Genomic DNA, 17,070 nt, shown 5'->3' with positions numbered 1-17,070 from the left:
TGGACCACCAGGCCTTGAGGTGCTTCCAGCAAAAACAAGGCAGCCCACCATCACCGCTGTTTGAGGTTGGAAGTGTCGCCTCCTTGGCATCCAGATAAGAAATAACAGACACGCATCATACAAAAGTAGGGAAGGGGATTAGGGCCACTGAAAACAATAATTAATAATTAAAATAATAAATTCAATGTCAGAATTCTGGTTAGGTTAGTTAATTGTTCATGTGACTTCCTGATCAGGAAATGGTGGTGTATGCATACCAGGCCTTGAGGTGCCTCTTCAGGGGACACCTCACCAGAGTCCCTGAAGATGGTGAGCTATCACTGTGACTTTCACCTCAATAGAAATATAAGGATGCATCATTGTTGTTGTTGCGATGACAGTAATGTGGATGAGGATAAACCTTGTAACATTGTCACAGCTCAAAATTGGTCAGCTGGTGGATCGTGTTGAAGATCGTGTTGACGATCATGTTGTGGTGTATCTAAGAGGTGAGAAACAATGGAATGTGCTCTGTGGCTTTGTGATTGACTGTATGTGTTTTAAATACTAACAGTTACTGCAGCATGTGGCCATCATCCACAGCTTACAGCTCATATAGGCGTTCCCAGTGAAGAACCTGAAGCCAGCCATGATCAAGATCTATGGGAATTGATGTTAGGACTGCTTTGTACATCCATGCTCAAAAGTTAGTGCCCCCTCTTCTAATTCTGTTTCTGGTGTAGGTACATAATACAGTGCGATATATAGCGGATATTAATATCATACAAACACAACCTAAGACAATAACAAAAATGTGTAAAATCATAGGTACCCCCATGATTCAGTAGCCTGTAGATCCACCTTTTGCAGCAATACGTTGAAGTAATGGTTCCCCGTATGAATTTATCAGCCCCTCACTTTGCTTTTTGATCCATTCTTTAACGTTGTTTAAGTTCATTGAGGTTTTGGAGCATTCACTTATGCTCAGTCTTCTGAAGGTCCCACATTATTTCGATTGTGTTGAGGAATGAACACAATCAAAACAGTTGGACAAATGGACTCACATTTGTCTCTAGTATACTCTGGTATACAGAAGACACAAAAGCTTACTTACTGGAAAGATGATCTACTTTGGCCGGAGTCATGAGGTTAAAAGCTGTTTACATGGCAAAATCAAACATCCCACGCTGGGTAAAGGGCACTGTTGCAGGACTTTGCTGACTGTAACCTGAACGCCTCCCACTGATTTCAGTGACAGTGATGATCACAGACATCATGAAGGGAAACTATACTGAAGTGAAGCTGCATGGACAGAATCATCATAATCATGATATTAGATTTATTTTCAAACTGCTAACTGTTTAACATTGTTTTTTAATTGCAGCTAGTAACACTATATCTGTAAATGATTACATGGAAATCAATCAGAAGGGCATGTGTGGTGAGTAGGTGTGTTGGTATTGATGAAGCAGGGGTGGGCTTTTGTCAGCAGATATTTAACAGAAGCCGACTCTGAGGATCATTGCAGTCAGTCATGGGTCGTCCTGGGACTCACATGTGGACGTGGACAATATGTGTCTTTTTGAGCTGGATGTGTGCGAGTCAAGCGGCGGCTGACCCGTAAGTGTATCTGTACTGTACTAATTTATAACATGAAAATAGTACTGGGGTTTCTTTAGTGTCAGATCCAGCTAGTTAACAGCTGTGTGGATGTGTCTGTAGGCAGTACATGGTGGCCATTCCTGCAGTCCTTGAAGCTGGAGCTCAGACCAAATTCTGTGCAAGTCTCCTACAGCCCACTGAGTCTCTGCTGATGACTGTCACTCTGAGATCCCAGGAGAAGAACACCACTCTGTTCACACAGACTTCCAGTAAAGAGTTCCACACCTGCTTTCAGTTTCAGGTCAGCACATGGGCAACGCTCTTTTTAATTTCCTCAAACGTTCTTAGACAATGTGCTGAAGGATCAGCGTGTTGGGTCTGTTTGATGAATTGGAAAATACTTTCACTAGCTTAGAAGGAGTTTTATATCTCCAAGGGAGCAGGTCTGTCATGAAGCCTGCCATGTGTGCACCACCATGTCTCCACTGTAATCCAGAACTTTGATAATAAGTCCCCACTTGTCACAGGTTCCATTGGTGCAGAATGAAGCAGTGCAGGAGTTTGAAGTGGAGGTTCGAGGCGACACCTTTCACTCAAGACAAGTCAGAAAAGTCATGATCAAAACATATCGACCAATGACGTTCATCCAAACGGATAAACCAATCTACCTTCCAGGACAAGCAGGTAATCGGTTTTTAAAATGCCATCAATGTAAACCTTAGTGTTGGAAAGAGGTGTATACAGTTATCCACAGACAGTGTTACACGTGCCTGTCAGTGTTCTTAACACTGCTGTAGATGATATATATGATCTTGTTTATTTCTTGTCAGTGCATTTCAGAGTAGTCTCTCTGGACACCAAGATGAGACCTGTCAATCAGCTGGTGAGTGTGAACTCTCATTTAGACACAATGTGATAACTGTGCCTTGTATTATATGTGCCCAAGTGAACTGGAGTACAAACACTAGCAGAGTGTTGTGTGGAGTCAAAGAGTTATGCAATGAAGGGAACAACATGGGTATGCTCTTTAACCTGAGTTGCATTAGTCAGTTTGCTCTGATGGATCAATAGTGGAACCAGGGCCTCTTGATGAAAACCTCTATGTGCTGAGTTAGAACTTTAGTTGCTGACGAGTTTGACATTTTGTTGCAGAGAATGTTGGATATTTGTACAGTGGTAAACTTCAGTATGAAAGATGCTCATTTTCATTTTAACGTGTTATCTGTCCACATGGATTCATATGTAGTCACACCCATTTTTTCCTCTCTCCCCCTTTTTTTCTCACAGTACAACATAATCGAGCTCAAGGTGAGAAATTACTTTTATTACTTTGCATCACATAGACATGATACAGCCAAACCTTCTGTCAGATCAGATGCACTGAGTGTAGTGTTGCAGCTGTGACATGATCATTTTCTGATTTCCTAATAAAGTAACATGATCAAAATGAAAAGAAGCAGCCTGTATTTTCCTTCTTGTGTCATGAGAGCATGTTTTCTCTGATTCATTACATTTGACAGGATCGTCATGACAACAGGATCGGACAGTGGCTGAACGTAACATCCAATAGTAACATTTTACAGCTTTCCTACTCCTTGAACTCAGAGGCCCCAGAAGGATCGTACCAGATCACTGTGTCAGTGGGTGGAGATCAAAAGTATCACAGCTTCAAGGTGGAGAAGTATGGTAAGTTAGTGATTTTTCCCTTTTCATTCTCACTGTGTAAAGTAGGAGAATGGACACTAACATGCTTATTTTGTCTCTAGTTTTGCCAAAATTTGACATAAATGTAAAAGTAAAGGAAGAGGTTAGCATTGTCCAGGAAGAAGTTGAAGCTGAGGTTTGTGGAAAGTGAGTAAATGTCTTTTTGGCAAAATGTCAACAGGAGGTTCAGTTTGTACAGTAAATGACTTATTTTTATATTTTTAGGTACACATATGGACAGCCTGTTCCAGGAAGTGTTACAGTCCTGATGTGCCGACCTATTAATCGTTATATTTATGGTTACCCTGCTGTCAGCATTAAAAGCAGTGAAGTGGAATTATCTCCTCCATGCACCACAGAGACCAAACAGGCAAGTTGCTGTAGTGACAGAACACATGCATGTGGAAAATTTCCTCTTCTGTTATAGTTAATGTATCACACAAAAACTAGTGTACTACTGTGTCTTTGTATGTATATGTAGCCGACACAATGTAGCTGTTATAATACGCTGGACTAGTATGTCAAAAGATCTAAGTGTCGCCTCAGGGAGGAACTTAGGTCAGTGTTTAAAATCACACACCACACATAAGTAGTGCAAAACACGTGATATATTGAGAAGTTTTTCACTGGCAATGCATCCGAATTCAAGTAATGCTTCCTCATAGTTCTCATGTAGTCCAAGGTTTGGGTCCCTTTGAGTCGTATGACCTTAAGCAGCTGGAAGTCAGTGTTCAGAGTCTGTGTGGGTGAGTTGGGACAGGCTACAGCGCCTCCTACCGCTCTCGGGGAGGTGTTCACTTTGTTCAGGCTGACCTGGCCTGTGTAAAACAGAGCCTATATGCATTAACATAATATTTTCATATAATATTAACTTCTATGGAAACCAATGTTGAAAATAAACAATACATACAATCAAGCGTTCAATAATCAATACAACAGTAGAGATCTTACTAGAGCACCATAATGCACAGCACAGGTAGCGTCGCTATTTCAGTGTACACAAGTGGCTGTGACGCTGTTCCGGCTAGTCACAATACATTAGGCCGAAGCTAACGCAACAACAAAGGAATAATTTACTAATTCCCTATTTGCACAATGGTTAACAGTGTAAACACGGTGAAGAGGCATCCAAAGGTTGAAAAGTAAACCAGTCAATAACGACTGTAAAGGTACAAATTCAATTTATAATGATTCGAAACTGACCTGTCCAGGGTATCAGAATCAGAATCAGAATTACTTTATTTATCCCCGAGGGGAAATTCTTGTTTGTTACAGACAAATAGAAGTCAAAGAGAAACTGAAATATGAAATAGAAATATATAATAAATATATAATAAATATCTAAATACCTAAATATCTAGATAGCATTTAAATACCTGAGTTGTTTCTAAAGAAGAAGAACATATTTACTATTGTATAAAAACCTTTACATAGTAAAGAGCATGACAGTACCAGTATGAATGTACAGTGTCTGAGTGACTGTTACAGTTCAGAGTTCAGTAGTTTGATTAAGACAGGCAGGAATGACTTCCTGTGTCTCTCAGTGGTGCATCGTGGGAGTCAGAGTCTGTTGCCTATACCCCACCTCTCACCTGTAGTTAGCTGGGATAGGCTCCAGCCCCCCCTGACCCTGCACCGGTGAACCGACTGACACACAGCACTTACAGTGGAGCGTGGCGGCCATGTTTAAAGTTGAGGCGTGGAAGTCCTGTGACATCTCGCGATGTTTCAGATGGAAACGGTAAAATAACAGGCAGTAAGAATAAAATACCTACATATGTCCAGTCTCATGCCAACTACTTTGTTGTGGCAGTCTGTGTGGTCAAGTGATCCTGAGAGCTCTCGGGGTCAATTCAATTCAATTCAATTCAATTCAGTTTTATTTATATTGCGCATTTTACAATCAGAAATTGTCTCAAAGCGCTTCACAGAGACTCAGAGCGTGAGACCCAGAGCCTGAACCCCCTACGAGCACTGTGGCAAGGAAAAACTCCCTTTAAGAGGAAGAAACCTTGAGCAGGACCCGTCTACTTAAGGAGGAACCTTCCTGCTGCCAGTCGGCCAGGTAGAGGAGGAGAAGAAGAGGGAGACAGGACAGAGAGGATGAAGGAGAGAGAGAGAGAGAAAGAGAGAGAGAGGAACAAACATGATAGAGTACAGAGCAAACATGACAGCAAGATGAAACAGTGATTATATTAAAATGGATATCTATATATATCGTCAGTCCATAAGTAGTAATAGTAATTTGATAGTAATTAAAGCAAAGATGAGCAGCGGGGCTGGTGAAGTCGATGAGCACAGGAGAGATCAGGGGCCAGACTGCAGGTCAGTATGCAGGTCTTGAGACCTGCAAAGAGAGAGAGAGAGAGAGCGAGAGCACAAAACTATGAGGAAGACAGTAAAGACAGATTATGAGACGGTATTACCAGTATGAGCCAGAATAAGGAGAGTAGAGGAGAGGTCAGAGCGTGAGAGGGAAACTGCTCAGTGGATCATGTTTGTGCCCCCCAACAACGTAGGCCTAGAGCAGCATAGCTGTGCTAAAAGTTAAGATTTTATCGGCCCTATGACACCTGTTATACCTGTGGCTGAGGGTAAACCTGCACTCAGAGATCTGAGTGTCCTATTAGGAACATATGATACAATCAGGTCCTGCAGATACAATGGAGCAAGTCCATGAAGAGCCTTGTAGGTTAGAAGAAGGATCTTGAAGCGTATTCTTGAGTCCACTGGGAGCCAGTGAAGAGACGCTAGAACAAGAGAGATATGATCCCTTTGGCTGCTTCCTGTCAGAACTCTAGCTGTGCGTTCTGGATCAGCTGCAGACTGTTGATGGAGTAATGTGGACATCCAGAGAATAAAGAGTTGCAGTAGTCCAGTTTTGAAGTGACAAAAGCATGGATGAGCTTTTCAGCATCACTCTGAGAGAGGATGCTCCTGATCTTAGGAATATTACGCAGGTGAAAGAAAGCGGTCTTGGAGACCTGTTTAATATCAGAGACAAACGACATGTTATGGTCAAAGATAATCCGAGGTTACGTTACACAGACAATCACCTTGTTTTATATATTAGTACAAGCATGCAGCATGCCTGTTGGCTCACTGAGTTTGAATGTTAAATGTATTTCAGGCTGTTTTTAATGTTATTTTATTTTACTTTCTAGGCAGACAAGAGTGGCTGTGCTAACTTTGTCTTTAAAATGTCAGCTTTCACCACAATTGACAAAAAGGCTTTGCAAGATAATCTGGATGTCAGTGTGTCAGTGGAAGAGGAGGGAACAGGTACGTCATTAATGGACAGCGAATGAAAACAATGCAAGATCATGTATTTAAACGTAAACCTTTTGCGGCTTTGTAACATAGAGGCTTTTTATTTTCAGGTGTTACACATTCACAGGGGAAGAGATTAACCATTTCATATGTTATTGGGAGACTGTCTTTTTTTGACATGCCCAAAGTTTATGAAAAAGGATCAAATGTGGAAGGAAAGGTAAATCTTGTCTTCACTGTTGCTGTGCCTGCATCACACAGGGAACCCAAATCACATGGTCTGTCTATCTTGTGGTTTCAGATCAAAGCAGTGTACCACAATAACACACCAATTCCTGACATGCCGGTGTACCTGCTTAAGAGTGAAGGATCGTCTTTCCGTCACCTTCTGAATCTCACAACTGACAGCAATGGCATCGCTGCATTCTCAGTTAGCACAGAATTCTTTGAAGAGGAAGTTAGTCTCCATGTAAGTAAAAAGTACCACACATGCAGTCTGTCATCAACATGTAACGCAGCCCAACAGCTGTTTGTTTGCACTTTCATCAACAAAAAGTGATCTCACATCCATCATGAGCTCATTTTTTCTTTTCTCTAATCCAGGTTAAGAGCAATCCAACAGAGCAGTATGTTGAATATAGAACTCCTTTCTATGAGAATGGCCGTTACACACTGCCTCTGTCCCAAGCCTCCTCTCCTTATACTAAAACAGTCAGCTCACTGGAGGTGAAGACAAAGGATGCACCACTTCGCTGTGATACAGAAGAAGACATTTCCGTCCAGTACACTGTAGTAAAAGAAGCCAGGGGCTCTGTGGATGTGGTGTATCTGGTGAGGCTCATTTTACTCCTCAAAAGCCGCCACATTCAGTGGAAGGAACGACCTTTGGGTCACAGTAATTCAAAAGGCAAAACTGAGGATGGCATGTTTCTCTCCAAACATGTCATTGTGCTGATAACTTCTGATTAATCATCAAGATATACTTGTGAACTGAATCTTGACTGTGATGAATGAATATGAATGAATGAATGAATGAATATGACTGTAGAGGATATGAGGAGCTAACTGTGGGTGAAATATACTCCAAGGAATAATGTATGTATTTATTGCCATATTTATGTATGAATGACTGAAACTGCCTTACTCACTGTTGGTGTCATTTTCTCCAAAACCCACCAGGTTCTGTCCAAAGGAGCGATTGTCATGCAAGGACATGAAGAGGTTGAAGTGCAGGATAAACCTGGTTTGTAATGTTCAAGTCATATTTGAATACTTTTATTAGTGCCCGAGCACCCAGTGGTGCAAAGGTAATTGTAGCATTTATTCTTATTTGCCTGCCTGTTTAACTGCATTTTTCGCCCCTTTGCCATGCACGAAAACAGCAAACTTTGCACACTCGCACTTGCACACACGCGAGCCGACTGTCGATCTCTCGTCGTGTCATTACATTTGAGTTTTTAAATACCTTAACGACCTTCTATGATCATGGAAATTCATCCACACGTTCACGGGGGCGTGTCCTAGCAACTGATGGGGGTCTCGTAAGTGGGCGGGGCAAAATGGCTCATTGGCACTCCCTAGATATTTTTTTAAATACCTTAGGGGTTTTTTTGGAGTAGGAAGACAAAAATCGGCACACCCACAGAACACGTCCAGACACACATAAAAGTCTCTTGCACCATTGATCTAGACTACACAGGATGTCAGCCATTTTGATTTTGGTGATTGAATTTCAGCGATTTCAACCTTTGGTATGCGGACGAACTCCTCCTAGGGATTTCGCCCGATTGACATTATATCAGATGGATGTCCCCTAGAGACCATGCTGATCAAAATTTATCAAAGGCTTTTCTCCAAGTCAAACTTTCTGCACGTGGTCAGAGCCCCTCCCTGAACACCTCTATGTCATCATGATCTGTGTCGCTCATGGCGCTCCCTTGTGGTGGAGACAGGAATTGCCACCTCTGGCAAAATCACCGCAGCTCATGGGGGGAGCGGGGAAGAGAAGGGATGGCATGATGGGGAGGGGGCGGTCGCGCAGAGTGCGAGGGCCCGATCATTGCTGCTCGCAGCTTTAATTGATTTTGTGTTTGTGTGGATGATCAGATTTCTAATCATTGTTTTTTTCAGTGAATGAGGGTGAAGTGTCCTTGAAGCTGAAGGTGTCTCCAGAGATGTCCCCTGAAATCCAGATTGTGGTCTATGCTGTCCTCCCCAGTGAGAGTGTGATCGCCCACAGTGCTGACTTCTCCACTGAGAAATGCTTCAGTCACAAGGTCAGTGTGAGAAGACAAAGGGGTACTGATTGCACTTTTAAGAGTTAGTTGTATAAACACACAAGATTGTAGATGGTGGCAGTTAATACACTGACTGTACCAGCTCCACTGTATATAGTAGAGACGTCAAAGTTTAGAAGGTGTGTCTTGTATGTTTTAGGTATCAGTGGAGTTTACACCTCCTTCAGCTGTGCCAGGAGAGCAGACCAGCGTGCAGGTGACAGCCAATCCAGACTCTTTGTGCGGTGTGAGTGCCATCGACCAGAGTGTTCTCATCAAGGAGCCCGGGAAAGCTCTGACTGCAGCCAAGGTAACTGGAGGAATCAACCACAAATACATCTAGAATGTATTGGTGTCTGACAGATTTTCATCCATTCACCTGGTGTTGGAATAAACATTTCTGTAGATATACAAGATTATAAAAGATTTTTAAGGTTTGCTTTTTTATTTCATAATTTCTTTTTTTCAGATCTTTGACTTGCTGCCTGTTAGGAAAATGACATACATCCCATATCAGGTTGAAGATCCTACAGAGTGTTTGCATGTCAGACCAAGAAGATACATTTTGCCACCTCCTAATCAAGAGAGAGGGGATGTTTATTCAGTTTTTCAGGTACTTCTACAATAAATGTACAGAGTGAAGAATAATATTGTATATATGAGGTTGTAAAAAAAAATCACAAATTCCTTGTTATTACTAGAGGATTACCTCTGACAGCCTTAATATACTTTGAATAGTTTTTGTGTTGTAGCTGTAATGAACTTTGTGGTGATAGTTGTTTGTTGTTAATCATCTAGAATGTAGGACTGAAAATGGTGACAAACATACCCATCCAAATACCTTCATGCCTGAAATACAAAGGAAGAGAGTACTACCAGGGCCACCATGGTGATTTTTTTAAATCTCTGCCACATACAGAACATCTACTTACGTGTGATCTGTGCATCTGCTTCACTATTTTCTGCTTTTTTCCCCAGGCATTGGTTATAGATACCAAGTTGATTTTGAAGCAGTTCCAGTAAGAATGAATGTGATGAGATTAGGGGGAGCACCTCGTCCTGCTGGGGCAGCTAGATCCTTCTCTCCTCCTCCTCCTCCTCCAATAGAGACCATCCGCACTTTCTTCCCTGAGACTTGGATATGGGACCTGGTGGAAGTTGGGTGAGCTTTGAAAGGGGCATTATGATGAGAACATTGATGGAACGAACAAACTTCACTCACATGGATTGTCTGTTTCACCTCTCATTTAGAGAGTCTGGAAAGAAGGACGTGTCCCTCACTGTCCCAGACACCATCACCACCTGGGAGACGGAGGCTTTCTGTTTGTCTCCTCAGGGTTTTGGTTTGGCTCCTCGTAAAAACTTCACCGTCTTCCAGCCCTTCTTCTTGGAGCTCACCATGCCGTACTCCATTATCCGAGGGGAGCACTTTGAACTGAAGGCAACTGTCTTCAACTACCTGACCAGCTGCATCATGGTAAAATATGACTCTACATGAACTGAATTATTGTGTCAGGCTGCACCTCATTGCTAACAACACAATCATGGCTTTAAGTAGAGATAACTCAAACATGTCTTTGTGCAGTGTAAAACAATTAGAAAGATATCAATCACTGAAAAGGAAAGGTGAATCCCTTTATTTTACAGATGTTGAAATAAATAAAGAGTGAAATAATAATAAAGAGTTGTAACTACACGATTACAACTCCAAAGAACAGTTTTTCACTCTGTAATGCACATCAACTGTAGAAAAATCAACTTAACTGCTGCTCCAACATGGCTTTTTACGTGCACAAGGATTTTTGTTTTTTCAGGATTTTGTTAGTTCATGCAGATTTTTAAAGTGAGGGGTGGAATAAAGTGGTTCTGAATAAATATCAGGATTTTATGCTTAAATTTGTCTGTTTTGCACAACATGGTGCATTTAAATACCATTAGAGTTTCAGGGAGCGAGGATGATGTCCCTCACAAACTGTACTTGTTTACATGTGTTCATGAATCCATCTTTAATGTACCAAACGCCTGCTGCTTTTATTCAGCGTTCCATCTCTGATGTGATTGTCATCTCCTGAACAGATCAGTGTGACTCCCACACCCTCTTTGGAGTACAACCTCACACCTCTATCTGGTGACCAATACACATCCTGTTTGTGCGCCAGTGAACGCAAGACCCTCAGTTGGACCATGGTCCCCTCGGTCTTAGGTGAGATTCTGGGTTTTTCCCCTCACTGGTGTGAAGGGTGACTAGATGGATTAACAAATGTCCTTCATTTCATTTGTATGAAATCAGATCACCTCACCAAATAACTGTTTTACTAATCTTTTTTAGGGGCCTTGAATGTGACGGTGCGTGCTGAGGCTGTGCCTTCTCACACTTCATGTGACAATGAGATTGTGGAGGTCCCTGAGAGAGGTCGCATCGACGTGGTCACAAAATCTCTCATTGTAAAGGTGTGTGCCAAAAAAATATTATTTGGTGTAAATAAAGATATTATACCTGACATTACATTATAGCTGTCACTTTTCACTTTCAGTTGATGATGCATTTTTGAGGATTTAATGTCGACAATTGTTGCTTTCTTCCTCTCTGCAGGCTGAAGGAACTGAAATGACAAAGACGTACAACTGGCTGCTCTGCCCCAAAGGTCAGTGTGTGTTACACCGTTTTCAAATGCCATTACTTCAGTACATTTTCCTCATTTCACTAACTGATCATACTCCCATTTCTGTAACATGGATTTCCAGTATGGCCTGTCATGCACTCAAGTAGAGGTACTGACCTGCTGTTGCAGTTTCTGTTAGACAGTTGTTTCTGTGTGCACACAGGAGATGCTCTGACCGAGGAAATGGACATACAGCTCCCTGAGAATGTGATCCATGGATCTGCTCGTGCTTCAGTATCAGTGCTGGGTAAACCTCATTTGTTTTGGTATAATTCCTGTGCTGTAGCTTTGTGTTTCCTAATCTCATTTTATACCACCTGTATCCTGCTGGCTGGATTAGTTATCCACTCTCTTCCTGGTTTTTTTTTTTTGTGAAGGTGACATCCTCGGTCGGGCCCTCAAGAACCTGGATGGTCTGCTGCAGATGCCGTATGGATGTGGAGAACAGAACATGGCTCTGCTGGCTCCAAACATCTTCATCCTGCAGTACCTGAAAGGCACACAGCAGCTGACTCCAGCCATCATGGAGAAGGCAGCCAACTTCCTGACCAGCGGTGAGTTTGAAATTCAAATCTGAGAGTGCCAGCTCATACTTATACCATACAAGACGTGACAAAGCTTGTTCTGTCTGCTCCAAAGGCTACCAGAGACAGCTGAACTACAAAGATAGCACAGGTGCTTACACTACTTTTGGATCGGGACCAGGGAACACTTGGTGAGAACATTAATGATCAATATTCCACACAGAATAATTACATTTATACCATAGCATCACATACAGGTGACCTCAGATTAGAGAATATGGAAAATATTCTAGCATGGTAGGGGAAAGGGGTTGACTCCTCCTTAAATACCAAATTAATGGCAAGGTGGGTGAAAAAATAGTTCCTGTGTCCTCTGTCACATGGGCTTCTCTGCTGCCTTGCCTCTTTGGACCATTGTCACACATCTTAAAACATCATGACACACAGAGGACTTGTCATGACCTCACTATTTGGCAGCTAGTGTTCATCCTAGGCAGCTTGTGCTTATGTTACTCAGTATAGATGTTGTGTGAATATCTTTTTCTAAGAAAACTTACACATAACAATTCAGATATGTACTGTTGCCAATGTTTGCCACTTTAATGTCAATAATCCATCCATCCATCCATCTTCAACCGGACACCCAGACCTCCCTCTCACCAGACACCTCCTCCAGCTCCTCTGGGGGAATCCCGAGGCGTTCCCAGGCCGGCCGAGAGACATAGTCTCTCCACCGCGTCCTGGGTCTTCCCCAGGGCCTCCTCCCAGTGGGATATGCCCGGAACACCTCCCCAGGGAGGCGTCCAGGAGGCATCCGAACCAGATGCCTGAGCCATCTCAGCTAGCTCCTCTTGATGTGGAGGAGCAGCGGCTCTACTCCGAGCTCCTCTCGGGTGACTATGCTTCTCACCCTATCTCTAAGGGAGCGCCCAGCCACCCTTCGAAGGAAACTCATTTCGGCCGCCTGTATTCGCGATCTCATTCTTTCGGTCACTACCCAGAGCTCATGACCATAGGTGAGGGTAGGAACGTAGATTGACCGGTAAATTGAGAGCTTCGCCTTCCGGCTCAGGTCCTTCTTCACCACAGACCGGTACAGCGACCGCATTACGATGCGGCTGCACCGATCCGTCTGTCAATCTCCCGCTCTATTTTTCCCTCACTCGTGAACGAGACCCCGAGATACACAAACTCCTCCACTTGGGGCAACTCTCCGCCCACCCAGAGAGGACAAACTACCTTTTTCCGGTCGAGAACCATGGCCTCAGACTTGGAGGTGCTGATTCGCATCCCAGCTGCTTCACACTCGGCTGCAAACCATCCCAGTGCACTCTGGAGGTCCTGGCTCGATGAAGCCAACAGGACAACATCATCTGCAAAAAGCAGAGATGAAATCCTGTGGTTCCCGAACCAGATCCCCTCCTGTCCCTCGCTGCGCCTAGAAATTCTGTCCATAAAAATTATAATGTAATATAATGTCAATAATGTAAAGCATCACTTTATCTGCCATCTCCACTTCATGATTCAGTTTTACAGTTCAGCATCTTAAACTCATTTCTTCTGCCTTTCTGCTCCTTCTCAGGCTAACAACGTTTGTGATGAGATCTTTTGCCAAAGCTCAGGCTTTTGTCTACATTGATCCTGCAACCATCGAGCAGTCCAGAGTGTGGCTGGAGCGTAATCAACAGGAAAGTGGGTGTTTCATGAAATCTGGAACACTCTTTAACAACAGAATGAAGGCAAGCTGACTGTCTGTGAGACGTACACAGTGACATCTAGCAGCATGAGTGTCCAAATCAGCCCTCTTCCATTCATAGTTGGACAGTGACTGTCAATAGTTTGTAAAGCAGGTTTCTGCCACTGTTTGCAGTGTGTTAAACTGAGCCTAACATCTCTTTTGTGATATCAGACCACTGAATTATGTGATGCTTTGTCTGTCCAGGGTGGTGTGTCAGATGAAGTGACTCTCAGTGCGTACATCACTGCAGCCTTCTTGGAGATGAATATGTCAGCAAGTGTGAGTACACACGATCTAAAAAATATCTAAGTTAATATAAGTTATATCAGTACAAGCATCATTCCTAATATAACACTACTATGTACTACTGTGCAACTACAAGCAGAGACTGTCTTTCTCCTTGAAGATGAGGAAAGGTACAGAAATGCTGTTTGCTATTATTATGACCATCAGTTTAGAAGGACATCATGGTCATGAGTGGAAGCAGTAATGAGTGAACAGTAGCATTGTTTGTGGACGTGATTTTACATCTGTGTGTAAACAGCCAAATCAGTTTTAAACTTGTTTTTTTTATGTTGTAGAATCCTGTTGTGATGAAGAGCCTGTCTTGCCTAAAGGAGTCCCTCGGTGACCTCAGCAACACCTACACCACAGCTCTGCTGGCGTACGTCTTCACACTGGCAGGAGACATGGAGACCCGTGCTCAGCTTCTGCAGCACCTGGACACAGTCTCAGTAACAGAGGGTGAATCATTGTCCTGAAGGAAATCATTCAGGTCACAATAACCTGGATGTTTCTTACACTGTGTCTGTCTGTTTGCAGGGGGTCTCCTCTACTGGTCTCAGACAGCAAAGGAAACATCAGCCTCTCTGTCTGTGGAGATCAGCTCTTATGTTCTCTTGGCCAAACTTGGTGCCTCTCCCACTGTTGAAGACCTGGGCTACGCCTCCCGCATCGTCAGGTGGCTGACGAAGCAGCAGAACTACTACGGAGGATTCTCCTCCACACAGGTACAACAGAACTCAAATAAACTGGGACACATGGAAACCAAATTCAGTGGCATGATATCATTCTGAGGCTTTACAATTTTGTGGTAGCTTTGGTAAATCCATGGATTTATTGATGATACATGTTGCATTGCTTCTAAAAGATAATCCTCATTATAGCTCATAATATAGACTCCTTCACATGAAACCTGCTGCATCTACAAACCACAGTGTGTGTGTTGTAGGACACTGTGGTGGCTCTTCAGGCTCTGGCTCTCTACTCCACTCTGGTCTTCAGTCCAGAGGGCTCCAGCACAGTGACAGTCCAGTCTCCCAGTGGCCAGCTGACATTTGATGTGAATCAGGACAACAAGCTGCTCTACCAGGAGACCCTGCTGCAGGACGTGACAGGGAAGTACAGCCTGGAGGTGAAGGGCACTGCATGTGCTTCAGTGCAGGTCAGTGACATGTGAGAGAGTTTACTGCTTAACCATAATTAGCCCCCTTTTTCATCTAGTGGATGTTTTCTATAAATATAACAATGTCAAACCAACCTTCCAGTTGTCTCTCCTCTACAACATCCCAACTCCGGGTGATGTCACCACGCTCGGGGTGGAGGTCCAATCAGAGGATGACTGTACCAGTCAGAGACCCAAACTCAGTCTGAAGCTCAAGTCCCTGTAAGTGATTGACACGCTGATGTGACAGAGGAAAGTGTGCATCTGTCAGTGTGGTGGACGTACATGAGACATGAAGTAGTTACTTCTCCACAGGCTCAGATTAAGACGTGACGTTAACATTGCTATTGTTCTATTACAGATACAGTGGTGAGCAGGACAGCACCAACATGGTGATCCTGGATATCAAAATGCTGTCTGGATTTGTCCCAGACCCAAAGTCTCTGGAGATGGTGAGTTATTACGCTGACTCACCTTAACAGAACGGAGAGTGGGTGTCACCTCTGTCTTAACTGATTATTCTCTTCTACCAGCTCAAAAGTGCCCTCCTGGTGGATCGTGTAGAACAGAAGGACGATCATGTTCTGATGTATCTACGAGGGGTGAGGATCCACGGTGGAGACACAGTCACTGATGCTGTATGATTTTGGGACTGACTGTGACGTCTCTGTCTCTTTAGTTACTGAAGGCCACCCCCGTCAACCACAGTTTAGACCTCATACAGGAGCTCCCAGTGCAGAACCTGAAGCCAGCCGTGGTCAAGATCTATGACTACTACCAACCAAGTACACCTTTAAACCCCTTTACTGACACCACATGCTGAAACTGAGCCAGACGACAAACTGACCACAGTTTTGTTTGAAGTTTAAAATGTGTTGAATATAGTTTTACTGTTTTCTTTTTCTTTCAGGTGACCAGGCTGAGACAGAATACATCTTCTCGTGTGCTACAGGTAACAAACCATCAAAACACAATAACCCTGCAGCAATTCTCACAATATTCAGTGAACACATTGTTTTTTTTAAGCTAAACGCAAAATGTGTTTGTGACATCAGCCACACTTCCTCAGTGAGTGCTCACTTTTTATTCTTTCTTTTGCAGCTTGAAGAGCTCATCACTGTTTCCAGTGTGATGTAAAGATTCCTTTACTGACGTTTTGTACCTCCATGTCTTAATGTGTCATTTTGCTGTTAAACATGTGTTTGCTGGTTATTGTATCTACTGTGTTCAATGTTGAAATCAAGCTTGATGGAGAAATAAAATACAATTAAAGCTGCAAGCAGAGTCACAGGGTCCACCGCAGTCTCCTCTCCACTCCTCTCATTTCTAACACACACGTTCACCAAAAAACATGTAACATGTAACAATTTTTTTTATGTCTTCAAAATTACAAAACGGCAAATTACAGAAATTCTTCGGTTGAACAATTATTCATACCAAGTTTAGTGAGTTTTTGAGCATGTTCAGGCCTCCAAAAATACAATCATTTGAGGGGAAAAGAAAAAAAATTCCCAATGGTTCTAATGTGCATTTTACTCGGTCACCAGAATGAAAAGCTCAGGAAAGTCTTATTTATTTTGAGTGAATCATTAAGAGGAGTAAAGTGTAAGATTTTATTTTTAGAAATATTCTTTGTCTATAAAAATGTGTAAATGTTCTTTTTCACTACAATAATACAGGTACCCCTTTTTATAGGGGTCAAGCTTTACATGTCCTCACAATTTTTCTTTGAAGTTCAAAATACCACACAGATGATGTACTGAGATACAAGAGGCAGCGGCATGACATGCTCATATGCAGTTAAGGAGAACTCCCCCCATGAAAATGTCATTCTTTTTCCAATATTTCCCATGTTCACTTCCAAACATAC

At 42.9% G+C, this 17,070-nt stretch overlaps 1 protein-coding gene across 1 annotated transcript; it reads left to right on the top strand.

The window, feature by feature from the left end:
• The first annotated feature begins 1,253 nt into the window (after window positions 1-1,253).
• Window positions 1,254-16,495, top strand: LOC114444315 (alpha-2-macroglobulin-like). The gene is made up of 36 exons (XM_028418775.1): window positions 1,254-1,599; window positions 1,702-1,882; window positions 2,109-2,265; window positions 2,412-2,464; window positions 2,869-2,889; window positions 3,102-3,267; window positions 3,348-3,432; window positions 3,511-3,655; window positions 6,450-6,567; window positions 6,666-6,775; window positions 6,857-7,024; window positions 7,159-7,386; window positions 7,735-7,798; window positions 8,686-8,831; window positions 8,992-9,141; window positions 9,301-9,444; window positions 9,630-9,720; window positions 9,810-9,993; window positions 10,083-10,308; window positions 10,908-11,034; window positions 11,161-11,282; window positions 11,425-11,476; window positions 11,658-11,741; window positions 11,872-12,048; window positions 12,134-12,209; window positions 13,601-13,757; window positions 13,961-14,035; window positions 14,338-14,500; window positions 14,579-14,766; window positions 14,988-15,200; window positions 15,304-15,422; window positions 15,562-15,652; window positions 15,734-15,802; window positions 15,880-15,985; window positions 16,111-16,152; window positions 16,302-16,495. The coding sequence occupies exons 1-36, from the start codon at window positions 1,514-1,516 to the stop codon at window positions 16,304-16,306; spliced, it is 4,389 nt and encodes a 1,462-aa protein (XP_028274576.1). The 5' UTR covers window positions 1,254-1,513; the 3' UTR covers window positions 16,307-16,495.
• Window positions 16,496-17,070: the final 575 nt, after the last annotated feature.

Source organism: Parambassis ranga, chromosome 13 (assembly GCF_900634625.1).
Source record: "Parambassis ranga chromosome 13, fParRan2.1, whole genome shotgun sequence".
NCBI lineage: Eukaryota > Metazoa > Chordata > Actinopteri > Ambassidae > Parambassis > Parambassis ranga.
Note: the sequence above shows the minus strand (reverse complement) of the source record. Positions and strands in the feature narration are given on the sequence as shown.

Coding starts and splice junctions, on each gene's coding strand:
- LOC114444315 (XM_028418775.1), top strand. CDS start 1,514: ATGGGTCGTCCTGGGACTCACATGTGGACGTGGACAATATGTGTCTTT. Junction 3,268..3,347: donor CTTCAAGGTGGAGAAGTATG/GTAAGTTAGTGA, acceptor TTTTGTCTCTAG/TTTTGCCAAAATTTGACATA. Junction 15,653..15,733: donor ACCCAAAGTCTCTGGAGATG/GTGAGTTATTAC, acceptor CTCTTCTACCAG/CTCAAAAGTGCCCTCCTGGT.